This window comes from Lacerta agilis, chromosome 15, assembly GCF_009819535.1.
Source record: "Lacerta agilis isolate rLacAgi1 chromosome 15, rLacAgi1.pri, whole genome shotgun sequence".
Taxonomy (NCBI): Eukaryota; Metazoa; Chordata; class Lepidosauria; order Squamata; family Lacertidae; genus Lacerta; species Lacerta agilis.
Genome location: NC_046326.1, coordinates 17,509,496 through 17,526,435, shown reverse-complemented (window position 1 = coordinate 17,526,435; position 16,940 = coordinate 17,509,496). Strand labels below are relative to the sequence as shown.

The 16,940-nt window shown below is 43.3% G+C and overlaps 1 protein-coding gene across 5 annotated transcripts in view; it reads right to left on the bottom strand.

Moving 5' to 3' along the window:
• USP28 (ubiquitin specific peptidase 28) overlaps nucleotides 1–13,350 on the bottom strand; it is a 32,405-nt gene extending 19,055 nt beyond the window's left edge. For 4 of the 5 annotated variants that reach the window (XM_033172648.1, XM_033172649.1, XM_033172650.1 and 1 more), the window contains exons 1-10: nucleotides 13,233–13,350; nucleotides 8,253–8,330; nucleotides 7,183–7,315; nucleotides 6,383–6,500; nucleotides 5,651–5,813; nucleotides 4,561–4,647; nucleotides 3,923–4,060; nucleotides 2,776–2,849; nucleotides 1,813–1,892; nucleotides 683–831 (exon numbers count right to left, since the gene is read on the bottom strand). In XM_033172648.1, coding sequence (XP_033028539.1) covers nucleotides 683–831; nucleotides 1,813–1,892; nucleotides 2,776–2,849; nucleotides 3,923–4,060; nucleotides 4,561–4,647; nucleotides 5,651–5,813; nucleotides 6,383–6,500; nucleotides 7,183–7,315; nucleotides 8,253–8,330; nucleotides 13,233–13,295 — 1,083 coding nt within the window. In that variant the 5' untranslated portion in view covers nucleotides 13,296–13,350. Of the gene's footprint in view, nucleotides 1–334; nucleotides 417–682; nucleotides 832–1,812; nucleotides 1,893–2,775; nucleotides 2,850–3,922; nucleotides 4,061–4,560; nucleotides 4,648–5,650; nucleotides 5,814–6,382; nucleotides 6,501–7,182; nucleotides 7,316–8,252; nucleotides 8,331–13,232 lie in introns of those variants that run through there. The other variant, XM_033172652.1, reaches the window with a different exon arrangement.
• Between the last annotated feature and the right edge of the window lie 3,590 nt (nucleotides 13,351–16,940).

Here is a 16,940-nt window from a genome sequence, read left to right as displayed (position 1 = left end):
TGCAGAAGAAAGTACCAATATTGCACAGATGGGCCTTAAACAGCAGCAGAGTCTCCTCTCTTTCAAGCTGCCTGCCAGAATGCAAAACTTTATTTTTCATTCTTTGCCATGTGTTTATAAACAATTCTTATAAAGAGATATGCTTTAGGTAGTTTAAAGTAGTTCTAAATAGCTTTCAAATATGTCTAAGCAGCATATGATTGGGTCATGATTTAAATCAAAAAGCAGAAAGAGCAAGATAGGTGGAGGCAGAAGATTTTTTATTTTTTTTAGGATGGAAATGAAAAGCGTAGTGTACATGAAGAGGGAAAAGATGAATTACAAAAAAGCATACCATAAAGTTAAGAACTGTACTTTTACCCTCCGAAAATATGGAGGCAGTGGTTCCTCCCTACTCGGGTACGGGTAGGCTTCAATAGAAAGAGAAACACTTTATCACACTTACACATAATAAGCAGACCCTTTTACTGCAAGGTAAATGCTGGACAGGTTATGTGGGAAGTCAGCAATTATACAACCCAGGCATGCTAGCTTTGATGAACATGTTAGCCACGAAATACTGTACACTTAACTATTCCCACGTAAAATGTGAGCTTCACAATACTTTTTACAATTTCTCATTTGGAATCATGTTTGTCTTTGCTCTGTTGTAAGTAAAATTGATGAATCGTGTAGAACTAACCTCTTGCCCATACTTCACTGATTGATTAGATGACGACGGTTCAGTCTCCCCCTCTACCATGGCGCCTTCCAAACATCCATGCAAGTTCTTATAACCATTTACCTGCAGCGGGTACTGGCCAAATGTCTCTATTTTGGAAAAGGTCTTGCCTGAACATGAAAGGAGCAAAGTCAAAAGCCAGCTTTTCATAAAACCAAGCACACACAAGAATATCCCTTTACAGATATATCTAGATATTGCAAAGAGGTTTTTGTTAAAGCTAAGCCAAACAAGGGTTTTGTTTTTCCCAACTGACTGGTCAAAATAAACATATTGCAGTTTTTAATAAGCCTTCAGCACATTGCAATAGCTCTATAGATTTTGTTGGGAGCTGCCCAGAGTGGCTGGGGCAACCCAGCAAGATGAGTGGCATATAAATAATAAAATAATAATTATTCTTCCCTAGTTTTTCCTGATTTAGGGCCAAGATTAATAACAAATAGGGAATATTGCAAGTATTCATTACATTCTCATCACATGTGGATAACATATGAGGATATTAGTTTTGATTCAGTTCACCAAACCTTCCAAGGCAGGGAGACTCACACATTTCTGCATAACAAAATAAAAAAAATCCTTCCAGTAGCACCTTAGAGACCAACTAAGTTTGTTATTGGTATGAAAGCTCATACCAATAACAAACTTAGTTGGTCTCTAAGGTGCAACTGGAAGGAATTTTTTTATTTTATTTCGACTATGGCAGACCAACACGGCTACCCACCTGTAACATTTCTGCATATGAGCAAACAGCATGCACGACTGCTTGCTTCAGAATTTAAGATGTGGAAATCCACAAGAACAAAATATTGCCATGAACCCACCATCAATTCCGTGAAGTGCTCCTGCTCAAGGCTCTAGCCCTTGGAAAGGATCTTCATAACAATGGTAATTGAGCACTTTCATTAATTTCAATAGTAAGCTAATGTGGATATTGAAATGTCCCACTACTGACATAAGAGGGAGCTGCAAATGCTTAATTTTGCTTGGACTGGGGACAAAACAGACTTATCTGCAACAGTGCCCAGATACAAAGTCCAGCTAAGGACACAAATCAATGTAAAGAGGATTAAATTAACACCCTTCTACCTTACCTTCATGAATACCTTCAGTAAGGAAAGTCCCATAAAAAAGCTGAACCATTGGGTTCTCAGATTTGTCCTGTGAGTTACCACTGCAGAAATCAATCAATCAATCAATCAATCAATCAAATAAAGACATGACAAATTCATTGGACTCAGGGATACAAAGTGCTTTTAAAAAAATACAAACTAAGACCAAGGCTTTATCAACAATCCTTAGGTGCCTGAAAATGGAATAAAATGACAGATGGCCTGTGTAAAAGGACAGGGGATATGAACTTGAAATATGCAGTTATCAGTTTGTTAGAACACTATGGTTTAGGCCTAGGTCCCACTCAGACAGGAAACCTTTGCCAGGGCTGCAGATGAGGGAATCATGTGATGGAATGTTCCTCTATATAACAGATTTCATGCTCCACCCAAAACTAGCATGTTACCAAGGCGAGCAGGCTAGAACTGTTCTCCCCAAAAGAACTAGTCTTCTACAGGTAGGGAATTCATCCCCCTCCTCCATGAGAAAGCATTTCATCCTGTGAGCTTTCTCCTGTAGTCTAAAGTGACATAGCCCAGAATATTCAGAGCCTCAAACACTGTTTCAGATACTCATATTCTGCCATACTGATTCTAGCTATTATGAAAATGATGCTTCCCAAGTTTTAACAGACAGTTTAGCTACAAAAGCCAACTATGTGAAGCTCCTGGAGTCATAGGTAGTTGAACAGGGAGCTATTAACATGGGCAACTTACATGATTTAGTTAGAAAGTTTATCATGTATTGAAATATGAACTAGAGCTTCTGGCTTAATTAAAGATCTCTTCCCCACCACCTAAACAAGCTGCAGCACATGGTAGGAAAGATTGCTATAATCTCACAATGTTAAATGCTACCCTATTCTCAACGGAAAGAAGGAAAGGGTATTCAATGACGTGTCATATACCAAACTTATTGTTAAACTAAAGTTTTTCCAGACTCACTTAACATTCACAGCCAACTGAAAAGCATCCTCCAACCAATCCAGAAGTTTGTGGGTGAACTCGCTCACATCTTGCTAGAAAAAAGACAAGACACTTAATGCCAAACATGCCAATTACCAGCCAGTTTAGTCTGCTGTTTTTAGCAACAACTGTTTTTGCGTTGTGTTTGCAACAGAACCCACTGTACCTGTTCTTGTGAGCTGTGCTGAGAATATTCATGTTGAAATGTAACACAGAGACTGACTGAATATATCCATAAATAAAGAGAGGCATTTCAAGGTATGTATGCACAGGAAGAGCCATCAGACTATTCCAGAATGCAGCAGCTAGACTGGTGAATGGGAGTGGCCACCGAGACCATATAACACTGGTCCTGAAAGACCTACATTGGCTCCCAGTAGGTTTCCGAGCACAATTCAAAGTGTTGGCGCTGACCTTTAAAGCCCTAAACAGCCTCGGTCCAGTATACCTGAAGGAGCGTCTCCACCCCCATCGTTCAGCCTGGAGTGGACACTGAGGTCCATCTCTGAGGGCCTTCCGGCAGTTGCCTTCCTGCAAGAAGTGAGGTTACAGGGAACCAGGCAGAGGGCCTTCTTGGTGGTGGTGCCCGCCCTGTGGAACGCCCTCCCATCTGATGTGAAGGAAATAAACCACTACCTGACTTTTAGAAGGCAGCTGAAGGCAGCCCTGTTTAGGGAAGTTTTTAATGTTTGATGTTTTATCGTGTTTTTAATTTTCTGTTGGGAGCCACCCAGAGTGGCTGGGAAACCCAGAGAGATGGGTGGGTTATAAATAATAAAATTGTTATCATCATCACCATCACACTAGTTAGCTACACACAAACCACTCTGATCTTTTAGCAGAGGCCAACAAAATTTTGACAAGGTTCTCTTCAAGTACAAGCAAATAGGTCCGGGATGATTCCCAGAATCCTCATAAGATAATAGCTGGGAAAGGGGGAAGACAAAGGGAAGCCTCCTGCCCCAAACCACTTTAAGCATGTCTTCATGGTGGGGTCCAGAGACTAGAAAACATCCCGTCTAAGATGTAGGGAGAGAGACGGTTGAGATGCCCCTGCTATGTTTTAAAGTCACACACCCACGTTATAGATCACAATCAAGGCTGGTGGCACAACCATCCTAATTACCTGCTGCTCCTCAGGTGAACTGAACGCAGATCTGAGACGGTCCAGGGCTGCAGAAGGGTCTACAAATTTACAGGGTGTTCCCAGCATTAAAGCAAAGAGATACTGAAGTTCCTGCATGAACGCGATGTTCCTCTTTTTCTGAATGAAAAAACACAATGAATTGCAGAAATGACAACCTGAGCAACCCATTGTAACAGGAGCTAGCATTTTACCAAGAGAAATAGCACAGAGGTCAAGATTGCTGATGGCAAAGGCAAGGTATAAACAAAGAAAGGGACAAGTACTGGGAAGCTGCCCATTTAGTACTCAAGGCAATATTCAAGGAGGCTGAGAAGTTTGGAAACATTGAAAGTAAGCAGTTAGAGAACGTCTAATGTATTACAATGCAAAAATGTTTAAGATTATTCATACATGGTCCCTTACTCTGCCTGAAGTAATAAACTAGATATTGAAGAAAACATGATACCAGCTGTGGCAAAACAAACCAGCCTCAAACTCTGAAGAAGTCTGAAGCCAGTTTCAAACCTAGTACACGTTTTAGAGTCATAAGCTTATCAAAATCTAGCCAGGTTCATTCTAATTTTAGACAACACAACTACAAGAAATGAGCAACCAGCCCTTGTTCAGACAGCACTTACGCTTTGGCTTTGACAATTTTCCAGTACGCTCTCTGGAAGAGAGTAGCTAAGAACCAACCGGCGGAATTCTGGCAGCTGGAAGAGAGACTGACAAATACCCTTAAATTAAACCACTGTCTCATCTGATCAAAGCAAGACTGTAATTGGATCTCAGTTCAGAACACAACACTCTTTGTAGGCCAGCATTCATGATAAGTTCGAAGGCTATGTGTTTCCTACACATTTTTTTGATGTCACAGAAGCATGTACACTGTGTAGAGACGAACTGCTGCTCTGAAGTGGACCTTAATCATGGTAACAGAAAGATGTCGGCATGTGCTCAGCTCTCCCACTAAAGCCAGTGAAACATACCAAGCACTCCCAGTCCTACCGACTTTTAGAAGACATCTGAAGGCAGCCCTCTTTAGGGAGGTTTTTAATGTTTGATGTTTTATTGTGCTTTTAATTCTGTTCGGATCCGCCCAGAGTGGCTGAGGAAACCCAGCCACGTGGGTGGGGTATAAATAATAAATAAAATATTATTATTATTACTGGACCCCGTGGCAAATAGGCATTGGAGAAAGCTTGACAACCAACCTTAAATTAACACAAAGTTTCAGATACCCTAGAAGCACTGCCCTAGCACAGGGATGGAACTCCCATCAGCCCCAGCAAGCATGGCCAATGGTCAAGGATGGTTTATTTAAAAGTACTTCAAAGTCACTTGGGGAAAAAAAACCCTAAGCAGTGTATAAATAATATAAAGCATCATAAAAGCAGCATCCAATTTTATGGATCAGGGAAAGAATGTACAAGGGTTCTTGGGCCTTTAACTCCATTTGACCAGCAGGAAATAGCTGACTCCCTATAGGAAACATGAGGTAGTCTTGGGGCAGGGGAATGGAGCAATAATGACTGTACTCACTCTAATTGTGTGCTATGCTATATTATACCCCCCTAGGGTACTCAAGTTGTGTTATGCCATGCCCCCATGGCAGCCAGTTTGTGACTAGTGCCCACGGCAATCACAATTTGAAATGTACCCAATGGCCCAAGTAATGGACATTTCCCCCCGGCAGATGGCACTCAAGAACTAGAGGCGCCATCTTACCTGTATGACCGCACTGAACCAGCAAGTATTTCCAATGTTTTTCATCCCTACTGGCCAGTCGCCTGCTCTCCTCCACTCACTCTGGGCAGCAGTCTCTCCCCAGACATCACACCGTTTCCGTTTGGACCGATTGTTGCTTTCAGCCACACTTGGTTCATAAACTCTGCCAGGGAACACAGATCAGCAAGTCAGCGACAACAATTACATTGTATTAGGGTTGTGTTCACACAAAACTTCCCATGTTTCTGATTGGAAACTGCAAAACTAAAGAGTAGCTATATTTAACCCACCCCCAATTAACAGCATAGGTTGTTGTGGTCAGTTGTAGATGTGTTATGGCAGGGCACACCTTTGTAGGCTGACTTTTGATCATATTCTGCAGGGATCAGATTACATTATCTGGGATAACAATGGAATGTGCCAGGCGGAGGACCAGATCATGTGGGAGATGTACAAGAGGAGAACATCTTGCGGACCCGAACACAACCTGGGTAAACAGTGGCAATGAAGACCATTCTTCTAGTGTGAATAAAATATAGTCCACGACTCTTCACAGATACTTAGGGAGTGGATATGGCAATGACACCGGTATCTGCTGCCCTTTCTGTGCTGACAGGTGTATTGTTTTACTGTTTGGTTGTTTGCTGCCCATGGATCCTTAGAAGAAAAGGGCAGGATAGGAATTTGATAACAACATCCACAAAGAAAAGAAAAAGGCAGAGCACAGCATACACATTCACTGTTGCATTTGGATCTTTCTCTACAACTTGAACACTTGGAAAATCAAGGGCTCCAGAAGAAACAGCTTCCTGCAGATTAGCTTCATCATCTTCTGTTGCTTCAACTGCACCTGGAAACCAAAGTGGCTATCACTATTTAAGTAGAGTGACACAGTATTTTACTGGTTTTCAAACAGGGAGGCAACAGATTAAAAGCAAAAACTGCATAGGCATTTTCAAACTTCCCCATCTGATGCTTTCCAAAAGCACTGGCAAAGACAAACTCCAAACACCACTCAAACACAGAGGCTTTCTCTGGACAATTAAACTTGGACCGTCATGTTACGACAGTCACTAGCACAATGGTTTTCAAACTTACTCCAATGACGAGGACACACATCCCACAGATGGTTAAAGCAGTTTAATCCATATTTTGACTGAAGGACTGTGTGCAACTGAAGTGTCTGGAGTTCTAGATGAGGGCCTGGCTTGCAGCCAGCCACATGTAAGATCATTTCCCATCTAACAGAATTAATGTGCTCTCATCCATGTAAGCATATAATTACAAAAACACTGTTCCTATTGCTATCTCATCGCAATGTTTCCGTTTCCCTTCACCCCATCATCATAACAATGAAAATGGAATGATCAAGCCTCTTCATCTAATCCAACTGTTAATGGGTCCATACTTGTCTTTGATTAGCCCCAGCAAAGAGTCTCTTTATAAATAGGACTGAGCCTATGGCTCAAGTTTTCACAACCTATATAGAGCACCCCCCAAAATGCATCCACCGGTGGCAAGAAGTCACCTACTGGTTGCCTGATTTTTGCCAACTGCACTTCCTTCACAGTCAGATGGTTCTGCAGCAACGACTTCTTGCCCTGACTCTTTAGCGTGGTGTTCTGTGAGGAAACTAACGGCTTGAATTAAGTTTCCATCAGCAGCCTAAGGACAAAGGACAAAGCATTTGTGCAACATGGGAAGAAAATATGTACAGGACGAAGTATTTTAGGTCAACAATTGCTTATGCAGGACACTCTCTGGAAAAATTAAGATTTAAAGTACAGCACAATTCCCATCCTGCCCTGTCTATACATTATTCCAAAGAGATGCGGGGGGGGGGGCAGCTTTAAAGAAGGGCAATGAAAATGAAAAGAGCATTTCAAACAGGAACCACATTTTCGTACATGATCCTAAAAGGGTCCTATTATATCCTGAGCTAGGAGAGGCTCCGGCAATGGTGGTGATCCTCTCTGGAAGTGCAATACAAGTGCAAGATAATGCCCACTAAAAAGGTATCTCTGCACATCTTTCTTATTCTAACTTGAAGCAAATGTAACATGTTTAAGGTGGTGTTTTTTAAGGTCAGGAGTGGCAGCATGGACAACTGTCTTTATACTGTTGTTTTTCCTGGCTTGAAGCAATCCCTTTGGGGAAACATAGCTGCCTCTGCTGGCTCTAGGGGGTCAACACAAAGAGTGCCAAGAGCACAGCTAGAACACAGGCAGCAGAGATTAAGGGAAGGGTGATTAGGATGCAATAGTGAAGGAGGAGACAGAGGAAAGAAGAAGACGAGTTTGGATTTGATATCCCACTTTTCACTACCCGAAGGAGTCTCAAAGCGGCTAACATTCTCCTTTCCCTTCCTCCCCCACAACAAACACTCTGTGAGGTGAGTGGGGCTGAGAGACTTCAAAGAAGTGTGACTAGCCCAAGGTCACCCAGCAGCTGCAGGTGGAGGAGTGGAGACATGAACCCGGTTCCCCAGATTATGAGTCTACCACTCTTAACCACTACACCACACTGGCTTGGTGCTTGGTGAGCAGGTCTGACATTCATAGTGCAACAACCAGTGCCACCAAAATGGCAGAAGAATACTTACCTTCAGGGCTGTGTGGAGGAATAAAGGATCCTGAATGCCTGTGATCTCTCTGAGCTGGTTGATGAGCACATTGCCATTCTACAGTCACACAGGACAAAGAAAGTACATGTCAATAAGGGAGTAACAATAGAATACTTACAGCGAGGCAATATCAACATTGTAGTAGACCAGCCTTATCCAATCCAGTGCCCTCCGGATGTTGCTGGACTACAGCTCCCATCAGCCTTCACCATGGCCATACAGGCTGGGCTGATGGAAGCTGGAGTCTATCAACATCTGGAGGGTGGGTACCAGGCTGGGGAAAGTTGAAACATCAGCACAGTTCACACATGAGCTAGAGCTAATGATTCAGTAACCATGCATGTGTCTAAGCTTGCACTGTGAAGAAAAAAATTACAATCCCTAGCTCAAGATTTACATTCAAAACCAGTGACCATAGTTTTTTTTGCTCCTAAACCATGAACTGTAGCCAGGGTTTGATCTTGGCTTATCAACTGCAGTTTGAGAAAAACACACCAAGCCCTAGGCTGGATATGCAGCTAAGCCAGAAAGTGTGGTTTGTTTCTTCTGCATACAAGGAAGGAGGGCAGACCAATGGCTCTGTGCATGAAGCGCAAAAAAGGAAAGTTCAATTGTTACCTCCACAGGTCAATGTACCTTTCTGGACCTTTCTAGATGCAGACATTTGATCACCTAGACCAGGCATGTCCAACAGGTAGATCGTGATCTACCGGTAGATCACTGGACGTCTGTGGTAGATCACCAGTAGATCAGTGGCTCCCCCCAAAGAAGCTAAAAAACTTTGGCTTCCCTAAAAAATATCTCAATGTCTTTGCCCTGCACCCCTAAAATGACCTGAACCACCAAAAACAGGGCTTTCCTCCCTAAAAAAAAGCTCAGCGTCACTTTCCTCTTCCCTAAAGAAGCTCAACAACCTTTACGTGAACCCCCCAAAACAGGGCTTTCCTTCCTAAAAAAAAGCTCAACAACTTTGGCGTGAACCGGGTAGATCACTGCCAGTTTTTAACTCTGTGAGTAGATCACAGTCTCTTGGAAGTTGGCCACCCCTGACCTAGACATACCATTAAGCATTCTGTCCAACTCAAAAGCTTACATATTCTCCAAATACCAGTAGGCATCAATCCATTTAAATGCAACATGTTCCATGTTATGCCTCAGTATAAGCTAGCTCCTTATTAGAAAGGAGCATGTGCCCTTTAAAGGATGAATTATAGCCAGGCCTAAGCAATACCAGTTCAAATCTCCCTTTACCAGGGCGAGGGACCAGCAGTCTACATATTTATTCTACCAAAAAGCAGCAGCATATGCTATCAGACGTAAGCAGTCCAGGAATTTGCAGGGGTTTGATGAGGAGCTATTTTAAGCTGGCTGCACATGCCATTTAGGTTTGTCATTTCTCATTTACAACAAGGTGCCAAAGATATACAGCACGCTAGACCCTCTCCAAACTGCCGTGTAACTAGTTGACTAGTGGAGTTAGCAAGACTCCCTGGAAAAGACCCTGATGTTGGGAAAGATTGAGGGCACAAGGAGAAGGGGACGACAGAGGACAAGATGGTTGGACAGTGTTCTTGAAGCTACTAACGCGAGTTTGACCAAACTGCGGGAGGCAGTGGAAGACAGGAGTGCCTGGCGTGCTCTGGTCCATGGGGTCACAAAGAGTCGGACACGACTAAACAACAACAAACAACAGCTTTTCTCCACTCTAGAGATTCTATGAAGTAGGCAAGCAGATTAAGGAATAGTTGCATAGCAGCATCTAGGGTCAAATTACTCCAAATTTTACCCCAAATATACTATTTCACGCTGATAAATTTCCATTCAGGTAAGGGGGGGAGTCAGAAATCAGGTTTCATTAATTCCCAAGGCCTAAAAAGTTATCTGGTCCTTTTTATCAAAATATGAAAAAGGCATGCAAATTCACCTATTAACAAACCAAGCTAGGCCCAAATACCGGAGACCAAACAGCTGATTTTCAGAAAAGTTTGGCTAGCATTCAGAAAGGGTGGATATTCAAGCAACATTTTTAAACAGCAAGGAAAACAGGTAAAGACAAACTGACTGGTAAGAACCCCCTTACTCAGATACGGGCAATTATGAATCTCGCATCCAGACTCCCAGAAGGAAAATAAAATACAGTTTAGGAATCATTGCATTATACATAATTATCCCACTCTCATTATGTTCACGCAACCCCTCTCCCCCCAAAAGGGAATACTCCAGGTGCAAAGACATCATTCAAGTTCCAACCTATTTAGATCAGTTTATGTCCTTATGGCACCCTGTTAAATTATTTGTCAGGAACTGGTTTCTTTTTTAAAAACAAATTGAAATATTTATAGGCTGCCTTAAGGGCCGAAATCCCCACCAATACAATTTCTAAAAAATATCAGAATAGAACACTAAAATCAGCACTAAAGAAGCATCTAGCTCTATAAAATACTAATCACAGGAATATCATTCACTGAGCGTCACACACAACTGGTCAACATCCAATAGTACACAGCAAGTCATTTTTGTAATACTGGGAACACCATCATTCTGTGAAGATGCTACAAGCCTGCCAAAAAGCTGTCTGCTCCTGGGAAAATAATTTGACATCATCATGACAGATAATGAAAATTAGTATTAGACTATGGTTAATATTCACTGTAACAAGCAACTGTGAAAGGAATTTCATTACCCAGAGGTTTAGTAAGTTTTATTTTAAGTTCAGTGACAAAGTTGACCTACAACTGGTTGGTCAAACCACATAATTGGTAGTTGTTTAGCTAATAGTGAAAACTATGTACTTCTGTTCAGAAGAGTGAAGGCCAGACCCAAATATAGCTTTATTAATCTTTTTAAAATCTGTAACATTTATCTTTCTTTCTTAAAGGAAACTTAGATCCATTGAGGGGACTAGGAAACATCTTAAGTTCAAATAAATAAAAATATTTATAGTTATCAGATTCACAAGCTTCCTTTGGTACCACAAAATGGGTTGCCAGGCCAAAAACAAATCCTGCTCATCACCTGTATGTTTTATCTAACTATTTATTTTATTCATTTGATTTATATCATGCCCGTCTCCTGAAGCAGCCCAGGACACCAGACACAACTATAAAACATTAAAAAGCAATCTAAAAACAGTTCCTTTCAACGGTCTTGGGATGGCCAAGAATAGTGTATTTCAGTCATCTGAATAAATATTCATCCCCGAATAAACAAGAAAGTTTTAAAATTTATCCTGAAAGCCAATGATAAGAGATAGAGAAGTGCCTCATTAGAGATGGCATTCCAAAAATGGTGAACTGACACTGAAAAGACCCTGTCAGAGGTCAACAACCAGGCAGCCCTGAGTGGCAACACCACCAATAAGGTCTCACCTGCCAATTGTAGGGTCAGACATGGTGGATAGGCTTCATAGGCAAGGACTAATACTTTGAATTTGGCCTGGTAGGTCATTGCCAACCACTGTAGCACATTCAGGACCGGTGACCCCATAGTCCAATTGGGGTGCCCCACTTAGCAGCCTAGCAGCCACTTTTCCCACTAAGTGTATCTTATCTTGACATAAATGAAACAAAGGCAGTCTTAACAGGAGCAAAAAATGTCACATGCGCCACAAATTTAAGGGATGGTTGTATTACCTGGGCATCACCACCACAAGCAGCAATCCAGCTACAGGGTTTGCTACCTATGTACAGATAAAGTCACAGCTACCTTTTCAAACAGCATCACTAGCAGAAGCACATTTCAGTGTGCAAAGTGGATCTTGCTTAGCTGAATTTTTGCCACTGAAATCCACAAGGCAGAATCAACAGATCTGCAATATTCCTACATATCAGAGCGAGCTCATGTCTACTGCTTGCCACTTGCCCAGCTGAAATTTCCTATAAAAAACAAGCAAAGTCTTTACTACTTTCATTGGGCCCAAGGTCCCTAGAGAGATTTAGAGCAATGTAAGAACACCACCTTAAAATCACACATCTAGAATCCATTTAAAGCAGCCATAAGTTTTAATTATCCCCCTACCCACAGTGATGCAGGAATGCTGAAAGGGGATTTTGAGGAGCAGCAAGGGAGGAGGAGGTCCACATCTATAAATGTCAAAGGTGCATGAGAAATGCAAAACCCAGCTGGCAAAAGAAAAGTGTGTACAAAACTAGCAGATACTCCATGAAGACATACATCTCTGAGGGGTGTGAAAGAAAAAACAGCAAGCAAGTATTAAGAAACTTTAAGTAGTTTAGAGAAGAGCAGGGCTTTTCCCCCTCCCCACTGGAAAGCACCAGAACTCAGTTCAAGCACCTCTCAGGTGGGTGCCATTGCCATTAGAAGAGAACAAGGGTGAGTTCCCGCATCTCTTTTTCTAGAAAAATAGCACTGGAGAAGAGCTGTTACTTTAAAAAAGTATCTGCAAGGGAGGCAAAAAACCCACCTCATCTCAGCACCTGATATGTCTTCCTTCCTCTTTGTTTGCCCGCTAATGATACGACCCCACTTTCAGAGTTTTCCGTTTAGGGAAACAGAAGACGCACAAAGAAAAAAGACCCATGAAGGCCCTCCTCTTCTTCTGCCACTTACAGCTTCATCCATCAAGTATCTAGGGCACTCTATTTAGGGCGCTCAAAGCACACTTTTACACGCAATAGTGAACCAGCAGACTTTTTTGTGTTTAGAGGAAAAGGTTATATAGATAGGTTACCAGCAATGAATATAACAGCAATAAATAATAATCGCAATACTAATGAATATTGCCAATATTAACGGCTATATCTGCTTATATACAGACTGAGACCCGGGGTAGGGTTTTTTTTTGGGGGGGGGTAGAAAAGGCAGAGAAGTGAAAAGGAAAGGAGGAGCGGGTTTCTTCCCTCTCCCCAGTATAACGTCGCGGGTGGTAGACCAAGGTAGGCGACCCAACTCGGACTCTCTCTCACGAACCCCCCCCCCCACAGGCCCCCAATCCCTCACCCGTCCTTGGCTCTCGACGGCAGCCGCGCCCCCCTCCTGGGCCTGCTGCAGTTCGGCCGTCATCGCGCCGCAGCCGCCGCCTCCTCCTCCTCCTCAGCCACCACAGAGGCAGCCCGAGCTCTCCACGCTCCACGCTCCCCGCAACCGCCGCCCACGCCAAGCCCCGCCCGCCCACGCCGCCAACCTATCAGCGCGCGGCAGAGGGCGGTGCACACCGCCCCTTACCCGAACGAAAAACAAATCCGGCCGGGTCTCATCTCATATTTCCGAAAAGGGGAGCGCGCGCGCGAGGGGGCGTGTCAGGTTCGAGCCTCCTCCGCCCGCGCTCCCCCCTCGGAGCAAGGTGCGCATGCCCACGAGAGAGCTTTTTGCCTAGCGCCTCCTCCCGTTCCTTTTGGCTAAGCTGCCGCTTCGCTCCCAACGACGAGTCGCCTCCGCTCGAGGCGGCCGATAATAGTCCGCATCCCGCATCCCACCCCCGCCCCGCCCCGCCCCGCCCCGGCTAAACGTGAGGCGAAAGTTTTAAATCTCGCCCTCAGAAATAGTATATTTACTTTAGTTCTTCTAATGCGCCGTATTCAATAAATATTTATATACATCAGAATGGGTTTCTGTCAGGGTGGATTTGATTTAAAGCAAATCGATTTAAATCACGATTTAACTAGTCAGTAAGACTTGATTTCATTTTTTTTTAACAAACTCATTCTTGCTGGTATAGTCTTAATATTTACAACCAGATGAAGGTTTCATATTTGGAATAATAAATTTTCAAAGTAGTTATTACAGTTATATCAAAAATTACTGATTTGGTTATACTATTAGAAATACATAGACAGATAGTTATGAAATTATTGTTTATATTTGGACAACTTTGGAATTTGCTGCCAAGGAGTGTGGTGGAGTCTCCTTCTTTGGAGGTCTTTGAGCAGAGGCTTGACAGCCATCTGTCAGGCATGCTTTGATGGTGTTTCCTGCTTGGCAGGGGGTTGGACTGGATGGCCCTTGTGGTCTCTTCCAGCTCTATGATTCTATGATTCTAACTTTTCTGCTGTACTTTACTAATCATTTTCTTAATAACAATTTAAAGAATTTATTTAACTAAAACAATAACATAGCATATGTATCCAGGATCAGGGGCATAGCAAGGGGGGCGGGGGGCCCCCGGGCAGCGCCCCTGCTGGGGGTGACACATCGGGGGCGGCCCCGCCCACTGGGCTTTTTAAAACTTTCTTTTTAAAAAAAAATTTAAAAATCTTTTTAGCCTATTTTCGGCACTGCTGGGGTAGAGCCGCAGGGGCGGCCAGCGAGGAGGGATGTCACCCCCCTCGCTGGCCGCCCCTGCGGCTCCGCCCCGGCAGCGCCGAAAATAGCCCCCCCTTTCCAGCGGCGGAGCTCGACATGGAGGCAAGGGGCGGGCCAGCGAGGTGGGGTGCCACCCCCTCCTTGCTGGCCTGCCCTTTGCCGAGCTCCGCCGCTGGCTGGCTTGCAGAGCCGGGGCATGGAGAGGGGCGGGCCAGCGAGGAGGGACACCCCTCCTCGCTGGCCCGTCCCTCTCCCTGCCCCAACTTGCGCTCCGCCAAGGGAGCCCGGGCGGGAGATTCGGGAGTCTTTGCAGCCCGCAGGTGGTGCATGAGGTTTCCCCCTCCTCATTTAATCCCCACAACAGCCCTGTGAGGTAGGCTGGACTAAGATGCATTGAATGGCCCCAGGTTCACACTCACTGAGCCTCATGGCTGAGTGGGGATTTGAATCCTGGCCTCCCAGGTCCTGGTCTGACACTCTACCCATTACACAACATAGTGGCTCTCATTCTTTGCATGCGGAAGGTCTCATGTTCAAACCATGACATCCCCAGGCAGGGCTAGAAAAGACCCCCATCTACAAGCCCTGACTCTCTTTCATACTTCCTGATGTAATTATATTATTTTATAATAATAGATTGACTGTTATTGAAACATCCCAAAACATAAACTTTGATTAAAAAAAATTGGTTGTAGGCACCATGATTAGTGTGATCGGGGTTGCAAGAGAATGGCCAACCGCCATTTTGGGAAAATGTCTCCTACAAATTTAAGGACACTCCACTGTCTCCAAACCCATTTTTGTGACCCAATTTTAAAATGCTGGTTTTAACCCTTGATGGCCTGGAACCAGGATATCTAAGACATGACCTTCTTCCACATATACTGACCTGAATCTTGACATCCACTTTAGGAGTCCTGCTCTATGTTCCCCTATCAAGTGAAGTGATTCAATATCAAAATAATGAATTATCTGATTTAAATCACACAACAAATGGCACCTAAAATGAAAGCAGGGCATGCTGTGTTACCACCCCATCATTTATCAGACAGCAAATCACATACACCAGAAAAATCCATTTTGGCCCCCAGATGGCACTCTGACTATGCAAAATGTGCACGGCAGCAGTAGCTTTGCAAAAACTTTAAGGATAACAAATTAATTCTGAACAGGACAGGGGTACATTTTGAATATTAAAACACGCAGCAGATCCATTAAATGGTTTCTACACAACTTACCCTTTCCATATGCCTTGGGGCAGCTTTGCACTAGTTCCCAATTTGATTCCAAAGTGCTGGATTTGACCTTCAAAACTGCCTTGTCTCACTATCCATGCACTGGTTCATTCAACAGAGGGCTTTTTCCAGCTATCACCGTCTCCTAATATAAGGTGGATACTTACTGGTGACCTGCACATTATAAAATTCTCTCCCCAGATACTGTCACCATGTGCCAACTCTTACCCTTCAGATTCCAGTGGAGTCCTCGTAGTTTTTTCATTGTCCGGGTGGGCAACTGCGAGGTCTTCTTCTCCCTTCGCTTTAAACTGAACTTGGATGAAGCAACCCTTGAAACAGAACATTGTCGCAGACCTTCCATTGGCTTTTATATGCTGGTTTAATGTGCTGTCTTATTATTTACTGCTTTTCTGTTTTATCTTTCTCTATAACTCTATTTATTATTGTTTCTTATTATTATATGCCACCTTGAGGCTGTTTTATGGTGAAAGGGGTGCTGGTGGTGGTAGAAATTCCATTTTTTTAAAAACCCAACTGACCAGCACATCAATAAATGGGGCCAGAGGGTGTTGCCGCCTCAGAGCTGTCTGAGTATATTTCTCTAAGTTGGCTTTAACAGTAGAGCATGTCCTTCTCCAGTGCCTATATTACAGAGACATTTGTATTAGCCTGATTTCCCCACTACTTCTTAAATACCCAGGGCGCACAGGGCAATTCTATACCTCCCTGCTGCTCTCAGATACCAGTACTGCTACAACATACAATGTTGCTAGATTCTGCACAGCAGCACTCAAAATTCATCAGAGGATGACCTGTGCCACATGCACACGAAAGCTCATACCAGGAACAAACTCAGTTGGTCTCTAAGGTGCTACTAGAAAGAATTTTCGATTTTGTTTAGATTTAATGAACATATCTGATTGCTCTGTAAATTAATAGCTAAAGACTTCTATATATCAACCTTTCATGCTCTTCCACACCAGCCCAATGCTCCTATCCCATCTTTTAGCTTCTTTTAAATTCTTATAGACTTTTATATTCACCTTCTCTTTTAATACCTTTTAGCTTTCCAAAAAACCCTTTTCAGTTTTTAAATGACTGTATCTCACCCTTTTATGCTGGTTTATGAACCTAGCAGTTCGAAAGTGCATCAAAGTGCAAGTAGATA